The following is a 19,056-nucleotide window of genomic DNA, read 5'->3' as shown; positions in this document are numbered from 1 at the left end:
GAGCACACTTGCATTGCACATTGTTGACTCAGGTTCGATACCTGGCTTCTGATGTTTGGTACTCTGAGCAGAGAACTAGGAGAAAACTGGAGCACCACTGAGAGCACTCCAAAACACAAAGGGGCCGGAGAGATAGCATGGAGGTAAGGTGTTTACCTTTCATGCAGAAGGTCATCAGTTCGAATCCCGGCGTCCCATATGGTCCCCCGTGCCTGCCAGGAGCGATTTCTGAGCACGGAGCCAGGAAAAACCCCTGAGCACTGCCGGGTGTGACCCAAAAAAACCCCACAAAAACAAAACAAAACAAAACACAAAGAAAAACAAGAATGTTGATTCTTTTAATATGGACAGAACTTGAAAACATTCTGGTAAGGAAAGGAACCCAGACTTAAAGACATAAGACCACATGGCATGAGTCCACAGAGGAACTGCTCAGGAAAGGTAACTTCATGGACAAAGTGGCCAAGTGGTCAGTGAAAAAGAGGGCAGAGAATGTCAGTGGTGTTTCCTTGCATACCAGGTGCTCAGGGGATGCTGCCTGCAGTGCAGGGGACCCAACCCAGGCCACTTGCTCAGTCTGTTGAGCATTCTTCATCCTCATATGAGGTTTCTTATGTATAATGGCAATCTTCTAGAATTAGATATTGGTGATGGTCATACAACTTCGTGAATATCCTAAATACCACTGAATTATACATGCCTTTTGTTGTTATTTTTGTTGTAGGGGTTGGGGATTGTAGTCCCACCCATATATGGTGCTCAGGGCTCATTCTTGGCATGGCACAGGAATGAATCCTGGTGTTGCTCAGATAATTTGATGTGAAACCTGTACTTCTCCAGCTCTTTGAAACTAGATTTACTTTGTTTTGTTTCTTTGTGGGGAACACACTTAATGGTGCTCAGAAGTTCCTCCTGGCTCTGCTTTCAGAAATTACTCACTCCTATGACATTTTCCTATACGTGAATGTACATGGAATCTATTATCCTGAGTAAAATAAATCCGAGGGAGAGAGATAGACATAGAATAGTCTCACTCATCTATGGTTTTTAAGAAAAATTAAGGACATTATTATAATAATGCTCAGAGACAATAGAGATGAGAGCCAAAAGGACCGACTCACAATATGAAGCTCACTACAAAGAGTAATGGTGCAGTTGGGGAAATACCTATACTAACAACTATTATGACAATCTTTTTTTTTTTTTTTTGTGGTTTTTGGGTCACACCCGGCAGTGCTCAGGGGTTATTTCTGGCTCCAGGCTCAGAAATTGCTCCTGGCAGGCACAGGGGACCATATGGGGCACCGGGATTCGAACCGATGACCTCCTGCATGAAAGGCAAACGCCTTACCTCCATGCTATCTCTCTGGCCCCCTATTATGACAATCTTAATGAGTGAGAGAAGTAGAGTGCCTGTCTCAAAAACAGGCAAGGGTTGAGAAGGACGGGGTGGCACTGCTGGCGGGAATATTGCACTGGTGAAGGGGGTGTTCTGTTTATGACTGATATCCAACTATAATCAATCTTGTAATCATGGTGTTTAAATAAAGATTATATATATGTATATGTATATATATATGTATATATGAAATTACTCCTGTCAATGCTCTGGGGGCCATATGGGATTCTGGGGATCAAACCCAGGTTTGCCAAGTGCAAACTTGCTTTGCTATTGCATTTGCTCTATCCCAAAGCAGCATCACTTTGAAGGAATAAATGTTAGGGGGAAGAAATTTTATTTCAACTGCAGCAAATCTATGAAGATCAGGTTGGTCAGAGTCAAGTATAGCAGAAATAGTTGGCAATGACAAAGGCATCCTGAGGATCCACGGGAGGTGTGACAGGGGTACTGCCAGGGGTCACTTCTGAGTATTGAGCTAGGAATAGCCTCTGAGCACCACTGGGTGTGGCCCAAACTCCGCCCCCCTCCACCTTCTGCCAAGCCCCAATGATGAAGCAGTGAAATACCGGAAGACTGAGGAGAATGGCAGGTGAGTAGACATCGAGATGTCAATCATCGATACCGTGGCAGCTGCACCTTGGACTAGCAGGTGTATATCTCATGTTCCTATGTAGCCAACCTGGAGTTGATTTATTTATTTTGGGGCCACACCAGTTATACTCAGGGATCACTCCAGGCAGGGCTCATACTCCTAGGGGTAGAACCAGGATCATCAACTGCAAGACAAATATCTTACGTGATGTAAGATCCCACCACAATCTAAATTTTCTACTGAGTTAGAATCTATAGTTGTGGGGTAGGAATTTAACAAAATAACTTGGGGGGGGGAGAGAGTGATAGTACAGAAGTTAGGGTGCTTGCCTTGCATGTAGCCAATCTGAGTTCAATCCCCAGAACTATATGGTCCCTTGAAACCCTCCAGGAGTGACCCCTGAGTGTGAAGCCAATAGTCAGTTCTTAGCACCATTAAGTGTGGCTCAGAATCAAAATAAACAAAATCATAACAATGATCTGGAAACAAATTGCTATATTGGTGCCAAAACACAGTCACAAGGCCAGGCAGAGACTCATTGCGGAACATTTTTTTTTTAACATATTCTTTGAATGCAGGAGGCCTATGTTTGATCCTTGGCAAAACATGATCCCCCAAACACCACAAGGAGTGACCCCTAAGCAAATGAGCTTGGAGCAAACTCTGAGTACCTCCAGGCTTGTCCCAAAAAACTAAATCATATCCCCCCCCAAAAGAAATCCACAGCCATAAATGTAACTTCTAAACATGTGCATGGAGATGGAAAACACTGGATATACTGATAAATTTTTACTTCCAGGAGTATGCAACATTTAAGAAAACAAGCTATAGAGACTGAAGAAATAGTACAAGTGCTGGCCTTCCAGGTAGCTGTAAGGTGTGGTTCTCCTGATTTTCATATGGTCTTCCAATACCAAGCAGGAGTGATCCCTGAGAAAAGCCACAAACAGAGCCTGAGAACAACTGGGTATGGCTCCAACACAAAAAGATGAACACAAGCTACTACCAAGGAGATAACTCAGGGGTCAGGAACCTTGCATACCCAAGGGCCCGAGTTTGATTCCCAGCAATACATGGCTCCTGAGAGCTCCTTGGTGTAGTCGTGGAGACCCCCAGTACCAGTGCAGCAGACCAGCAGCACTTTGCAGGTCTGAGCATAGAACCATCAATGGTCTTAGTGACCACTCTCAACAGGGCTTGGGGGAGCAATGGGGTGCTGGAGCTTAGGAGACCATATAGGGTGCAAGAAATCAAACCCAGTTTTGTGCAAGGTGATGCCTTACCCCCTGCATAATCTCTCCAGTGCCTATTATTTGTTTTAACATGCATGTCAAGTGCATGTCCTTATCCTGAGTTCTCAACCCTTTAAGGGTGCTTGGAGAAAACAAACGAATCCTGTATCCTTTTCCATATTGTGACACCAGTCCTCTCCAGTAGTATAAATGGCAATTCATTTACATAAATGACGTGGTCATTTTACTACTTCTGGGAACCAAATCTCCCTTTTCCACTCATTCTCATGTGAATCCTAATCTCTAATTTATGCACAGTTTCTCTTTTAAACCTGGAAATCTGACCTCTCTGGAAATGACTAACAAGTATTTACTCCCTATTGCACACAGGGTTGAAAGGTCCAGGAGGGCTGTGGTAGGAAAGGCAGTCAAGTTTAGGCATCTCTGGGGGGCCAGCCCAAAGGCCACAGCACTTGGGAGGGTTTTAGAGAGGCCCTGAATTTAATGGACAGTCACTGCTGCAGGCCTCACAGCCAGGTGCTGCTCATGTGGGGAGGAGGGCAGAGTCGGCCAGGGCACTCCTCCAGCAGCCACCACAAAGAGGTTGATACAGGCAATGGAGTTGGTGGAGAGGGGTCTAGAAGGACCCATTGGGAATAATTGCTGTCCCCCAACCAGCCCCAAAGGAATGCAAAGGGTTGAAACAGAGATACAGTCTTCTCAAGGAGGAACTGGGGAAGCAGGAGTGAGGAAATGCCTCTAAGTTGAACTCTGCACCCTGTGGCAATACCTCAACAGACTGAACCCCTTAGGCTTTCTCTGAGTCCACCATAATGGGCATAGCATAGCCTGACATACCTATGAAAACTGTCATAGCAAGAACCCCAATCCTATCCCATATGGTCCCATCCCCCATGTAAACCCAAACCCAGTGCAGGCCTCTGGGTTTTGGCAAAACCGGGACAGGAAATGGAACCAGTTCTAATTTCTGGGTTCTGGCAAAACTGGAATCAGATGGGAACCAGACCGGATCTCTGGGTTCTGGCAAAATCAGAACTGGAAGCTGAGCGGCTCAGTAAAAGTCAGTCCTGCCCCGCCTCTGGCCCTGCTGGATAGCCCAACCACCCCCACCCCAGTTATGGAGAGGGTGACAGTTCAAGTTCTGGCTTTGGAATTTCAAAAGCCTGACCTTAAAATTGGTAACAAAAATCAAGACACATAAAGTAGATTGAGAAAAACATGTGTTGGGTCAGAGAACAAAGCTCATCCTCCCAACCCCATCACTGGGGCAAGAGTTTATGAGCTTCTGGGTTGAGATGCAGAAGCAGGAGACATTTCTGGGATTCCAGAGAAGCAGGGTGTGGGAGGGACAAACACCCCAGGGAGATTTGGAGCTGCTGTAGGTGGGGGATCTCTGGGTCCTGGCTAAGAGCAGGAGACAGTAGTCCTTTGTTATACAGCTTGAAAAACAGATTGAGCTAGTCCAATGGTGCTTCTGGAAGCTCAGATGAGTAAGGGGGTCAGGAGCCAGAATGTTTTGTGTCTTCCCAAAGCAGACAGATGAGTTTGCATTACAGGGACCCTGGGCATCCTCTGACCCTTGTGCTGAACCTACAATCCAGATGGCTGAGGACCGTCCCCAGATAGCTTAGGACCATCCTTGGGGCCCCCCTAATCAGAAAATAGAGAAGACCCGGGAGATAACTCAAAGAGTACTGGAGGATCTGATGCCACTGGGAGGGTACTTTCTGTTTGCCTAGAGAATGCAAATTTCCCCCCTGGTGAGGTGGGGGTGAGGGTGGAGCTTCTACTGGGACCATGAACATCAGTAGCCAATCAAGTAGCAACCAGATGGCCAAAAGGATTCTGGATCAGCAGTAGGTATGGCTGGATGGCTTACCGCAGACCTATCCTCCTCAGCCAGCAGAAGCCCAGGGAAAGGTGGGAAGTGGTTTCTACCACTTGGGGGAAAAGGTTCATAAAAGAAATCATCTTTGGGAGCTGAAGTGATAGCACAGCAGTAGGGCGTTTGCCTTGCACACTGTCGACCCAGGATGGAGCTGGGTTCCATATGATTCCCCAAGCCTGTCAGGCATGATTTCTGAGCACAGAGTCAGGAATAATTCCTGAGCACCTTTGAATGTGGACCCCAAAATGAAATAAAATGAAATAAAATAAAATGTTCCCTTGTTAAAAAAAAATAAGAGAAAGAAATCATCTTTGGCTTTAGAAAAATGAATATTTCTTTAAATTAGAATTGTACAAAGATTTGCATCTGGGCACTAGGGAAAGAAAGAGAGAGAGAGAGAGAGGAGAGAGAGAGAGAAGGAGAGAGGAGAGAGAGAGAGAGAGAGAGAGAGAGAGAGAGAGAGAGAGAGTGCAAAGGGTAGAGAGTTTGCCTTGTATTTACCTGACTGGGGTTGGGTCCCCAGCACCCAGTAATGGTTCACTGGCACCACCAGGAATGATCCCAGTGTGCGGAGGCAGAAGTAAATCTTGAGCACAGCTGGGTGTGGCTCCAAAACAAAACAAAAAGAATTAGCCATATGATCTTTATTCATTTGCTATAACCAAGAGATGAAAAAGACATTTCTGTGGACTAACGTCTGAACATGGAGAATGAAGGGCCATTTGTCAACTGCAGAGGTTCCTTCGAGTTTCTGGTATCAGAGGCGCCGGGAACTTGTAGAACTTCAGTTAGGGCTTGGTGGTATTTGAGGGGAGTGAAACTGTTCAGGCCCAATCCATGTGTAGTTCTTTCTGCTCTCTGGGTGGAACTTTCCTCTGCGGTGATCCAAATACGAACATCAGTGTGTGTGTGTGTGTGTGTGTGTGTGTGTGTGTGTGTGTGTGTGTGTGTGTGTGTGTGTGCATGCGCATGTGTGTTGGGGGGGGCACGACTGAAAGGTTTGTCCCCGCCTGCAAGCTGTCCTGCAAATTGCAGCTCAGCAGAGCAGCCTTGAGAGGACAATGTTTCTCCCTTGGAGGAAAATATAACTGGGGAGCGAGGGGTGCCACCCCTGGTTGTCCTGAAGCCAAGGAATTCAGGATCCCAGTCCAAACTTGTCTGCTGGCCCCACAGCAGCCAGTCCTGGGTAAGGTAGGAGGAGAACCACGAGTGCATGGAGCAGATGGCCCTGGGGTAACCCCACACCTCAGCTTAGGAATCTCTGGGCCGGCCTCAGCTGTTCTCCTTAATTCCTTCATGCCATGGCACCCTGGCATTCCTGGGGACGTCAAAGATTCGTGCAGGGCAAGGGCAAGGAGGGAGTGCTGGAGAAGTCTTTGCCAAGGAGGCAGGTGGTTCAACATGGAGGGCAGTTGGTTTTCCCCAGGAGACCTCAGTCTTGTCATCTGATGCTGAGAAGGTGCAACTCCCCATCCGCAAACCCCATCACTCTTGTTGAATTACTGAGATGAGTGCTTAGAGCAGGGGTCTCAAACTCAAGGCCCGCGGGCCGTTTGCGGCCCTCCGTACAACATTTTGGGGCCCGCGGCCGGCCTTCAAATATTGCAGTATTCGCAATTATTCGCTTACCGAATAATCGCAATAAAAATCGCATTAGTAAGAAAAAATCGCATTAAACATTCGCATACCCCGAGCAGTTTCGTTTGGGGTATGCAAATGTTTAATGCGATTTTTTTCTGATTTTTTTTCTTACTAATGCTATTATTATTATTATTATTATTATTTTTTTTTTTTTTTTGTTTTTCGGGCCACACCTGTTTGATGCTCAGGGGTTACTCCTGGCTAAGCGCTCAGAAATTGCCCCTGGCTTGGGGGGACCATACGGGATGCAGGGGGATCGAATCGAGGTCCTTCCTTGGCTAGAGCTTGCAAGGCAGACACCTTACCTCTAGCACCACCTCACCAGCCCCACTAATGCGATTTTTTATTGTGAATATTTGGTAAGCAAAATCCCTTATATGGCCTTGTCTTACCCCGACTTTGCCTCCTGCGGCCCCCAAGTAAATTGAGTTTGAGACCCCTGGCTTAGAGGTCTTTAATCTCTGTTGTTGTTTTGTTTTGGGGTGACACCCAGTGGTGCTTAGGGATCACTCCTGCCCTGGTTTTTGAGAGACGCTAGGTAGTGTGGAGGATCAAACCTGTTTCTTTTCTTTTCTTTTCTTTTTTTTTTTTTTTCTTTTGGTTTTTGGGCCACACCCGGCAGTGCTCAGGGGTGACTTCTGGCTGGCTGCTCAGAAATAGCTCCTGGCAGACACGGGAGACCATATGGGACACCGGGATTCGAACCAACCACCTTTGGTCCTGGATCGGCTGCTTGCAAGGCAAACGCCACTGTGCTATCTCTCCGGGCCCCAAACCTGTTTTAATTGCATGCAAGGGAAGAATCCTCTGTACTATATCTTCGGTCCCATGTTTATTTACTTATTTATTTATTTATTTTGATTTTTGGGGTCACACCCGGCAACACTCAGGGGTTACTCCTGGCTCTACACTCAGAAATCTCTCCTGGCAGGCTCAGGGGACAATATGGGATGCCGGGATTCGAACCACCATCCTTCAGCGTGCAAGGCAAATGCCCTACCTCCATGCTATCTCTCTGGCCCCCGGGTCCCATTTTTAAACATTTCTTTTGTTTATTCTTGGAGGTTACCCCAAGCTCTGTGCTTGAGAGTCGTTCTCATTGGTATTTGGGAGATCGTGTAATATCCAGGAATGAGCTTGGGCCTCTTGCTTTTAAAACCTGTGCTCTGCCCATTGAGCTTTCTTCTCTGCAGCCCCATCTCTACTTCTTACAAAGTCTGGACATTTTATTCCACAAAGGTCTGTATGTTTCATTTTTTTTGATTTATTTAATTAGGATTTGGAGCCTACCCCCCACCTAGTGGAGGCAGGGGATGGGGTGGAGGAACCACTTGTTACAAGAAACCATTCCTGGGCCTCCTGCATGCAAAACATGAGCACTGGCTCTTTGAGCAATCTTCCCTGCCCCATCAACAAACCTTTTGCTTCCTTCTTTCCAGTGCTGTTCTGAGCAGGTAGAGAATAAACTGTCAATCTCTCTGGGGTGCCTCACCCCCATACTTTTACTCCAGCATCCGCCATTACCCTTTCTGGGGTCTCCATGACCTCAGCTGAGACAGGGACCAAAGGGGCCCCCAATATGAATGATGACATTTGTGCTTGTCATGGGGCTGCTCAGTTACAATTTGGGTCCCTGGCCCCAGGCTAACTTTATGCTGAGATCTGGGAGGCTTGAAAGACCAAGATGGGCTGGTTCTGAGGGCATTGGCTCAGGGCAGAGCCTACCTGAATCAGAGCTGGGCCAGGGAACAGGCCTGGGGGATGAGGAGGGCCCGGGGCCCTGGCTCTCCTCTTTGCTTCTGTGGTAGCAGGACTCACTTCTTCTCAGGCACCAAGGGCGTCAATGCCAGCAGGGCTGAGCACCAGTGCTTGTAGGATGTCAGAGAGGGACACCACGCCCAGAAGATGTTGGTTCTCGTCCACTAGTACCAACCGGTGTACCTGTGGGGCCACAGAGGTTATTGAGGGAGGTATGCTATGGCACCAAGAATCAGGGGCAATGATAAGCTCTAATAGGAGGAAAACAAGAGTGACTTCAGACCTAGATGAAGAGTACAGGGCTGTGAAGCACCTGTCTGATAAGTGTTTGATTGCGAGTTCAAATTCCTGGGGCTCCATGTATGCCTGGCATGATCCTGGCAACTCTGCTATCTATTCTCCTCAGGATCACAAGTGACTTTCAGCTGCACTACAACCAGGTGTATAAGCACCACAAAAAGTGGAACACCCCCCCTTAAGTACTGCAATTAAAAAGATGTTTGAGGGGCCAGAGTGATAGCACAGCAGTAGGACATTTGCCTTGCACGCTGCCGACCTAGGACGGACTGGGGTTCAATCCCCAGCATCCCATACAGTCCCTGAGCCTTTCTGGGGTGATTTCTTTTGTTTTGTTTTGTTTTTTATTTTTTGTTTTTCGGCCACACCCATTTGATGCTCGGGGTTATCCTGGCTAATCGCTCAGAAATTGCCCTTGGCTTGGGGGGACCATATGGGATGCCGGGGTATCGAACCGCTGTCCTTCCTTGGCTAGCACTTGCAAGGCAGACACCTTACCTCTAGCGCCACCTCACCGGCCCCTCAGGGGTGATTTCTGAGTGCAAAGCCAGGAGTAATTCCTGAGCACTGCTGGGTGTGGCCCAAAGATCAAAAGAAGAAGAAGAAGAAGGGGCCCGGGAAGAAGGTGGCGCTAAAGGTAAGGTGTCTGCCTTGCAAGCGCTAGCGTGGGACAGACCGCGGTTTGATCCCCCAGTGTCCCATATGGTCCCCCCAAGCCAGGGGTGATTTCTGAGCGCATAGCCAGGAGTAATCCCTGAGCGTCAAACGGGTGTGGCCCAAAAACCAAAAAAAAAAAAAAGGAGAAGGAGGAGGAGGAGGAAGAGGAAGAAGAAGAGAAGAAGAAGAAGGAAGAGAGAAGAAGAAGGAAGGAAGAAGAAGAAGAAGAAGAAGGAAAGAAGAAGAAGAAGAAAGAAAAAAGAAGAAGAAGAAGAAGAAGAAAGAAGAAGAAGAAGAGAAGAAGAAGAAGAAGAAGAGAAGAAGAAGAAGAAGAAAAGAAGAGAAGAAGAAGAAGAAGAAGAAGAAGAAGAAAGAAGAAGAAGAAGAAGAAGAAGAAGAGAAGAAGAAGAGAAGAAGAAGAAGAAGAAGAAGAAGAAGAAGAAGAAGAAGAGAAGAAGAAGAAGAAGAAGAAGAAGAAGAAGAAAGAAAGAAGAAGAAGAAGAAGAAGAAGAAGAAAGAAGAGTTTAAGCAACACAGCCAGGCAATGTGACCTCTGCTGAGCATGTGTGAACACCACAATAACCTGTGAGCCTGATCCATGTGTGTCTCACTCAGTGAGCACCTTAACACAAAGGGGGAAAAAAGTGCAAGCTTCGGGGCCGGCAAGGTGGCGCTAGAGGTAAGGTGTCTGCCTTGCAAGCGCTAGCATAGGATGGACATCGGTTCAATCCCCTGGCGTCCCATATGGTCCCCCAAGCCAGGGGTGATTTCTGAGTGCATAGCCAGGAGTAACCCCTGAGCATCAAACGGGTGTGGCCCAAAAACAAAAACAAAACAAAAAAAAAAAGTGCAAACTCCACCGCTAGGCATGCTTACACAGAAATGAAGGGAAGAGAATAATTTTTTAAATTTTTTGTTTGTTTTGATTTTTGGTTTTGGGTCACACCCAGCAGCACTCGGGGGTTTCTCCTGGCTTTACACTCAGAAATCACTCCTGGCAAGCTTGGGAGACCATATGGGATGCCAGGATTCAAACCACCATCTTCTGCATGCAAGGCAAATGGCCTACCTCCATGCTATCCGGCCCCAATTTTTTAATTTTCTAATTATCAAATTTTTTATTAAAAATAAATTATAGTTGGAGGGTTTGAAGACTATTGCTCAGGGACTATTGCTGGCCTCTTTTGGTACTAAAAAGACCAGATATGGTGTCACAGAACTAACCAGGATCCCCAGGATGCAAGGCACATGCCTTCATCTCTCTGGTTGCTAATTTTGTTTGTTTGTTTATAATTTTTGGCTCTTGGGTCACACCTGGCCGTGCTCAGGGGTTACTGCTGGCTCTGCACTCAGAAATTACTCCTGGCAGGCTCGGGGGACCATAAGTGATGTCGGGAATTAAACCCAGGTCTGTCCTTGGTCAGCCACGTGCAAAGCAAAAGCCCTACGGCTGTGTTATCTCTTCGGCCCCTAATTTTGTTTTTTTAACTATAAGAGCATCATCTCTTATTTATTTTTTAGCTACATTTGATGGTGCTCAGAGCTTATTCATGGCTCAAGGATCACTTTTGGCTGTGCTCTTGGGATCCTATGGTGTGCAGGGATCAAACCCAAGTCAGCAAGGCATTGCCTTACTATTGCTCCAGCCCTCTGGCTGCTAATTAATCTTTTTTTTTTTTTTTTTTTTTTTTAAAGATATGCTTCCTCGGGCCGGGTAGGTGGCGCTGGAGGTAAGGTGTCTGCCTTGCAAGCGCTAGCCAAGGAAGGACCGCGGTTCGATCCCCCGGCGTCCCATATGGTCCCCCCAAGCCAGGGGCGATTTCTGAGCGCTTAGCCAGGAGTAACCCCTGAGCGTCAAACAGGTGTGGCCCAAAAACAAAACAAAACAAAACAAAACAAAACAAAACAAAAAAAAAAAGATATGCTTCCTCTAGAAATCTGTTAGGGATAACCCTGGTTGCTCTGGGGTGGTCAACTCAGGGATCCCTGGCCTAAGTGTCCTTTGGAATATGCTGACATGCAGCACAGAACATGAAGACTCAGCTTGCTGAGAAATGGGAACTGGGTGGGGGAGGACTGGGTGCTTGGTTATATAATAGATGGGTGGAGGGTACCTGCTCCTTGGCAATGCGTTCAATGACTTCCCCCAGGCTTTCGTGGGGCTGGCAGGAAAGAACCCCCTCCAGACACAGCGTCCTCTGCCTCAGCGCATCTCCCACACTCATGTCTAGGTGGTTGTAGGTTTGCTGAGCTGCCAGGTGCTGGGGTAGGGAAGGAAGACCCTCCCTCTTAGCCATCCCCTTTGTGTATACACCCCACGGGGATCTCATCCCTCTAAACATGCAATGACCTTCCTGGTCCAGAGATACCAACCCCCCCCCCACCTGGATCCTCAAACCAGCAGCCCCCAGATCCATGCCCCCCCCAGCTCCCTTTCCTTCTCCATAAAAACTTACAATCACATCAAAGCGGGAATAAAGGCCAACGACCTGACCTAAAGATGGCAGATAGATAAAAGAGAAGGAAGGGGTCCTGATGAGAGCCAAGGGGCTGTGCCCTGAGATGAGCTCCCTGATACTCTCTACCTTCAGGAGGCACCAGGCTGGCATTCAGAGCCAGAAGACTGGCACCAAATGAGGCTCCCCCATGCTCATGAGGCAAATTGGATAAGTAAAGGTTTCACTGAGGAAAGAGTCTAGCTCAGATGCATAGCCCAAGATCTAGCTTTTGATTTCTGGGGAAAGTAGGACTCGAGAAACACACAGAGGTGAACCCAAGCCACTAGCTATTACTTCTTGAGGTGGGGATTTATATGGCCACTAGTCAAGTCTTGCAACTCATCCATGCTGTCACTTCCAGGGATAAGAGAATTATATACAGGGCCCTGAGACATAGTCTAGAGGTTAAGATATGTACATGCCTTATATGCAGTTCAATCTCTGGCACCACAGGTGGTCCCCCTGAGCTCCTCCAGGAGCACAGAGCACAGAGCCAGGAGAAAGTCCCAAGCACAGCCAGTTTTGGCCCCAACAAGGAAACTGTGGCATAGGGAGACTCAGTAATGGTTCAAGACTCAGAGTAGGCAGGCATCTTTATTTATTTATTTTTTAGGAGGAAGAGCCCAGCAGGGCTCAGTGCTTCCTTCTTTTTTTTTCGTTTTTGTTTTTGTTTTGGGGTCACACCCGGCACAGGGATTACTCCTGGCTTCACACTCAGAAATCGCTCCTGGCAGGCTCAGGGGACCATATGGGATGATGCCGGGATTCAAACTGATGACCTTCTGCATGAAAGGCAAACACCTTCCCTCCATGCTATCTCTTCGGCCCCCCCCTTTTTTTTTTTTAATTGTATTGATTGATTGGTCTCTGGACCATATCTGGTAGTGTGGCTCTGCACTCAGAAATCATCCCTGTCAGGCTGGGGTACCATATGGGATGCCAGAAATTGAACTGGTTCCTCCCAGATCGGCCACATGCAAGGCAAACGCCCTACCACTGTGCTATCTCTCTGGTCCCTCAGTGCTTCCTTCTGGCTCTTGGTTTGGAGGTTGCTCCTAGTGGGACTTGGGGAGCCTGAACTCAAACTGGGGTCAGCTCCTCAATCCCTGTGCTGTCTCGCTGGCCCCAGACACTTCAGATATTTCTTTGTATTTGAGGTTTTTGGCATTACTGTCTGTGCTTGTGGTCACTGGGGCTACTCCCCGTTGTGCTTAGAAGGTCATTTAGTGCTGGCATCACATGTAGGCTTTCTGCATGCTGGGCATGTGCTCCAACCCTAGGAATCATCTTCCTGGTCCCTTGGCAGACATTTCTAATCCTGACTCCACCTGGGATCCTGAGTTGATGGCCCAGATTCCTGCCTCCCACCACCCACTCAGGTCAGATCCCCTCTTCTGGGTCCTCTTACCAGCTTCGTTGACCACGGGCAGTGCAGACACACGACGGTCCACAAAAATATCCAGCGCAGTGAGTATGGGTGCTGTTTCCAACACCACTGCCAAGTTTCGGAATGTGCCAATGCCTAGATCCTGGATGGTGCGAGAGAGGAAGGAGGGCCGGGGCAGCAGTGCACCCTGGGAAGGGACAGGGACAGGTGACATCATAGAGCAGCCATCAGGAGCCCTGAACTGTGTCCTCCCCCTATCCAGAGTGATTAAGACTGTCTCAGCCAGCTTCTCAAAGTCCCCGAGGCTGCAACCCCACTCACAAAAATGTGTAGAAATTTCAGCAACCGCTTGTGTGTGAGGATGTAAAGCACAGTGCCCGAGACTGGGTCCAGGACAGGCAGGCGGTGGATCCGATTCTTGATGAGGGTATAGACAGCTTCAAACAGGCTGCAGAGGTAAAAAAAAAAAAAAAATGAGCCCGGGGCAGCTGTGACCCCCTCCAGCTCAGTCCTCCCTAGAAAAGAGGCCTGGGGACCAAGGTTGTTTTGCTGTCAAGAATGAGTGGATGAATTGGAATGGTTCAGGGAACTGGTGTAAAGGAGAGGAGCAAGCCTTTGCGGTGGGGAGCTCCAGCTCTAATCCCTGATACCATATAGAACTGTCAGGAGTGACATTCCAGCACTGAACCAGGAAGCATCCCCAACACCCCTACATAAGGCCTAGAAACCAAAGAAAAAACATATAGAAAGTCTGGAGGTATGGCTCAGTGGGAAGTACATGCCTAACAATGTAGGAGGCCTAGGCTCCATTCTTGCCATCACAAAACAAAACAAAAAAACAACTGAGAATCTGGAGGCCAGGCTGGGTGCAGGGGACACTTGCCTGTCATTGGGAGAGATGGAGACCAGAGGCTTGAAGCAACCTTGTAGGTAGATCTCTGGAAAAAGAGTAGAAGGCAGTGGTACCCCATTAACAACTGGCAGACAACCCTCCCACACCCTATCACTCCTGCCCTTCCAGGAAATCCTCACCACTGGCATTCACCCCATTTCTGCTCCCACCTCTCCCACCCCTTTCCTCAGCCCCACTGCCCCCTCACCCCTCCAAGTCTCAATCTTATGTTCTTCAATCTCATAGATCTGGACCTAGAGGGACAAACAGGATGCAGAAGTCAGATGTGCCCCCTTGGGTCACTGGTAGTTCCCCATACACCTCCACCTCCACCAGGTGGGGAATCCCAACACCCTCTTACCAGGGGTGATCTGTAGTAGCGATGCAGCACCAAGATGAAGTCTGTGATGGTCAGCATCCCTGCATGGGACAGATGTAGATATCAGCCACCACCTCTTAAAGACTCAGGAACACCCTTGTCCCCGGAGGAAACATGGTGTGGATAGTGAAAATTGGTGAACAGGGCAGCTCCCCTCCATGCCTGAGTACTGGGCCTTCCCCCAGTCCCACTTCTGGGCATAGATGATAGAGGACTGAATGGGAAGATCTTGGACAACAGAGGCCCAGGGTCTCCCCCACTGAACCCCAAGGTCAGGATAGGGTGGATCCCCTTGCAAGCTGAGAATCACTTCGCCTGAGACCCTCTACAGCCCCATAGCTCACCCACAAAGCTCTGTTTCTTGTTGTCCCACAGCGGAGCTGCCCGGACGCCATTGGCCACCATGGCAAAGAAGGCCTTTTTGATCTGAAGGGGAAAAATTTGAGGGGGGCATATCTTGCATGACCCCTCCATAGTGCTCCATCCACCAGAAGTCCTCAGCTCAAGCTTGACTTCTCCAAATCACTGCACCTACCTGGTGCAGTGCAGATATGATCCTACTGCCTTGGCTATATAAATAGCTGCTAGGGGCCAGAGGCATTAGGGTATGGGGAGACCCCCTTGAAGGCACCCCAAAATGAGGGCAAGAAACTCAGTGTTTCTACTCAACAGTAGAAGTCAGACTAGTCTTTGCTTATCTGAATCCAGAGGATGGTTACAGACATGACATCAATAGAGCATATCTTCTTTTTTTTTTTTTTAGAGCATATCTTCTCATCTCTATTTTCTTTCTTTTGATAACCACTAGATCCATCACTGTGTGCTCAAAAGACCATGCAGTGTTGGGGATCAAACACAGGCCTCCATGTGTTTTCACCACACACCTGAACATAAAGACAAAGCTATTGGGACAACTGGTCACTGAGCACTGGAACCTAACACGTAGGCTCCAGTGGGAAAAGTATCCTGATCGCCTGGGAGGCCATGCATGGAATCACACTCTTAGCCTAACACAGAGGGGATGAACAGAAATCACTCATTCTGTCTGTAACACTTTCCTGGCCAGGAATATGGCTCAGCACTGAGGTACCAACATGCCTTACGATCAGGGTTTGAACCCCAGTGCAGCGAACCAAAAAAGAATTCTTTGCTGTTTATACTTGAGGCCTCGGTGATGCTGTTCATAAACTTTGGGGTTCAAAAGTGGTCCTCGTTACCCTAGGTTGTTCCAAAGTCTTCTCTGGACCTTGCAGGGCTCAGTTTGAGTTCCTACTAGAGATGGAAGAATGGAGGAAGCACAGTGCTTAAAGCAGGGCTGTGAGTGCACTGAGTCGCCCTGGGACCTGCCTCGGCTATCTGCCCTATCCTGGAACACATAGGGGCTGTGACTCACCTCCAGTCCAGTGTCAAAGATGACCAGCTTGGAACTGGTGGCCATGGCGTCGTAACAGTTGTGCTCCTGCATGAAGTGCATGTACACCTGTGCTTCTGGCTTCTGCATCTCGTCCTCCCAGCTTAGTCTGGGCAAAGGGGCCTGCGGGCCCAGGCCCCATGCCAGCCTTTCCTCTGCCAGGTTGTCCAGCTCATCGCCCCACACATTTGTAACCGGGAAGTCCAGGCCCATACTGTCGATGCTGGAGCTGGCCAGTGAGGTTGTCCAGGTAGCAGGCAGGAAGGCCCACTCTGTGGGTGGGATGGTCACCCTGGCCGCAGGATGTGCAGCTAGGGTCAAGGGCGTGGCCTCAAGAGATGTGGCCTCAGGACACTTGGCTTTTAGCTCAGTGGACTCAGCAGCTGGCCCGGTAGGGACACCTGAGAGGAAAGGACAAGATGTCTACCTGCTGTCTCAGTATAGCCTCTCAACAGCCTTGGGGAGCCTGGCCACAGAGGGTGGGGGAATCCCAATTTACAGGTCAGTTTACTGAGTCTCAGAGCATTATTTGAGAAAGTGGCTCTGTCCTACTTTTTCTTTTTCTTTTTGGGAGACAGGGTTTGTGTAAGTACTCAGGAGCTATTCCTATCTCTGTGCTCAGGAGTCATTCTTGGCAGCATCCCCTGTCTAATGCTGGATATTGGAACCAGGATTGATAGGTCTCTACTAGCCCTGTCCCAATTTTCTTTCTCTATTTTTTGTTTTTTTGTTTTTGTTTGTTTGTTTGTTTTTGGGTCATGCCCGGAGGCCGTGCTCAGGGGTTACCCTGGCTCTGTGCTTAGAAATCGCTCCTAGCAGCCTCAGGGAACCATATGGGATGCTGGGATTCGAAACACCATCTGTCCTGGGTTGGCTGCATACAAGGCAAATGCCCTACTGCTGTGCTCTCTCTCTCTCTCTGGCCCCTTTCCCATTTCTCTGAGCCTGCCAAGCTAGACCCATGGGTCTTCCATGCACTTGATTTCTCTATAGTGGAGAAACAAAACTGTAAATTGAGGATTGGAGCCAGTTCCGGAGGCAAAGAACCCTGGCTCCCAGCGCTGACACTTCTCACTGTCTCCCCAGCATCATCGGCCTGGCTCTCACCATCCCCCAGATCTGGCAGCTCATCTTCCTCCACAGCCTCTTGTCTCTTCCACCTGGAGGCCCTGGCTCCCCGTTTCCCATAGCTTCTGCCTGAGGTGGTGGCTCTGACCAGAGATGACCAGGAATTGTTCTCCCCTTGCTCCAGGAAGCTTGTCTCAGGGAGGGAGAATGGAGCCTGCTGAGCTGCTGTGGAGAAACACAACCAAGCAAAGCAACAGAAACATTAATACTCTTTAATACTCACACACTTCCACAGGGCATTTCTCTGATCTCTTGGAAACCTCAGCAACTTCATCTTAGTTACAAACGAGGGAGCAGAGACTAGAGAGAAGTAACCTGGCAGTAAGTGAGAGGCAGTGGGTCCCAGCCCAGAAGACAAATTCAGATGAGAAAAGTGGGGAGCCCAGGGGAACAGAAAGGATGAGAGACTATAAGGAAAGGCAGACCCCACTTACCTGGATGCTCTGGTCCCCCAAGGCTGCTCCAGGAGGGGGTCTGTGCAGTGAAGAAAGAAGTCTGAAATTTGGGGGATTTCCCCTGCTCACAATGGGTGCATCCACATCCTCCCACATATACACACCTATACAGAGTCAGCCACCCCCAACACAAACACACAAGTACACACACACACACACACACACACACACACACACACACACACACACACACACACACACACACACCTACCCAACCATACATCTCCAACCATTCCCAGACATAGAAGCATGTCTCAGAATTGATATACAAGAACTCCCAGAAATGTGGAATAAATCCAGCCCAAATGAATACAGGGTGAGCACGTAGCACACACATGCATGCAGGGCCCTCTGGGTCTTCACCGCTCCCACTCCTGGTCCCCCAGGACCCCTGTACCCCAGGCATGGTGTGCTCCAGCTCGGGCTCCATGCGGCCAACCCCGATCTGCTGAAAGCAAGACTCTGGCTGGGCAGCACTATTCTGGGCCTGGCCCCTGGCCCAATGCCCTGTCCGGATCACTTTCTCTCTGACTGGGTGTCATACAGCAGGGGGGCGGGTACTGCCCCCCCTCAGCTGCTCCAGCTCAGAAGCAGATGAAAGGGAGATGGGGAAGGAAAGGGTGTACCTGGAAGCGCCCAGGGGCTTCTCCTGGCAGTGACCATGGAGTGCTGGGGGTTAAAGTCAGGTATTCTCGATAAGTTATCACAAGTGGACTTCTAATGGCTTATTTTTCTCATCATTCTGTTTGCCATTCCTTTAAGGTTTGTCTTGTTTTGTAACCCCTGCCAATACTCAGGGGTTCCTCTTGGCTCTGCACTCAGGAATTACTCCAGGTAGTGTTCGGGAGGCCATACGGGATACTGGGGATCAAATCCCTGTGCAAGGCAAATGCCCTGCCTGTTGTACTTTGAGGATTGCTCCAATCTTCAAAGTTTTATTAGACCAAAATCCTTTTAAGTTTTGTTAGACCAAGCAATATGAAATCAAATCAATTATGTGCCTGCTAAGGGGACCAACTAAGGGAAGGAGAACTGGGGACATGGAGGGAAGATGGGATTAGTGTTAGAATAGTGTATGTCTGAAGCAACTGCATTATGAACAACTTTGCAAACCACAATATTTTAATAAAATAAATACATGTTGACAGTGCAAAGCATGTGCCCCAGCCCATCAGACATCCTCCTCTCCATCCCTATTCCTGGAATTTTGCCTTCTGGATAAACAGGAAGTAAGTACCCTGCTGGGGGGAAATGACTGGTATGGATACTGGGATAAGGGCAGGTAAGGTCTCCAAGCACTGGCTTCCTCCTAGACATGCCTCCTTCATGTATGCAACCATGTAGGTGACTAAGCTTTGCTTTTTTTTCTGTAGAGAAACTTCTTCCTGAGAGCCAAGAGGAACCCCTGAGTATTGGCA

At 48.6% G+C, this 19,056-nt stretch overlaps 2 protein-coding genes across 2 annotated transcripts in view; one reads left to right on the top strand and one right to left on the bottom strand.

Moving 5' to 3' along the window:
* Positions 1-19,056, top strand: part of LOC126000887 (reticulophagy regulator 2-like) — a 545,054-nt gene that overhangs the window by 113,721 nt on the left and 412,277 nt on the right. The window lies entirely within an intron of this gene.
* On the bottom strand, positions 8,601-18,068 carry PRKAG3 (protein kinase AMP-activated non-catalytic subunit gamma 3). Its single transcript, XM_049768933.1, has 13 exons — positions 18,036-18,068; positions 17,618-17,657; positions 17,163-17,348; positions 16,038-16,456; positions 14,989-15,070; positions 14,627-14,685; positions 14,474-14,519; positions 14,257-14,311; positions 13,695-13,821; positions 13,395-13,560; positions 11,945-11,982; positions 11,603-11,749; positions 8,601-8,717 (listed from the first exon to the last, which is right to left on the bottom strand). The coding sequence occupies exons 1-13, from the start codon at positions 18,066-18,068 to the stop codon at positions 8,601-8,603; spliced, it is 1,515 nt and encodes a 504-aa protein (XP_049624890.1).

Source organism: Suncus etruscus, chromosome 2, assembly GCF_024139225.1.
Source record: "Suncus etruscus isolate mSunEtr1 chromosome 2, mSunEtr1.pri.cur, whole genome shotgun sequence".
Classification (NCBI taxonomy): Eukaryota; Metazoa; Chordata; class Mammalia; order Eulipotyphla; family Soricidae; genus Suncus; species Suncus etruscus.
Note: the sequence above shows the minus strand (reverse complement) of the source record. Positions and strands in the feature narration are given on the sequence as shown.

Bases quoted from the DNA above. Each gene is read 5' to 3' on its own strand.
- PRKAG3 (XM_049768933.1), bottom strand. From the start codon at position 18,068: ATGGAGCCCGAGCTGGAGCACACCATGCCTGGG. The intron at 16,457-17,162 runs GTGAGAGCCAGG...CTTTCCTCTCAG, and splicing joins GCTGCCAGATCTGGGGGATG to GTGTCCCTACCGGGCCAGCT. The intron at 15,071-16,037 runs GTGAGTCACAGC...TTTCCCCTTCAG, and splicing joins TCTTTGACACTGGACTGGAG to ATCAAAAAGGCCTTCTTTGC.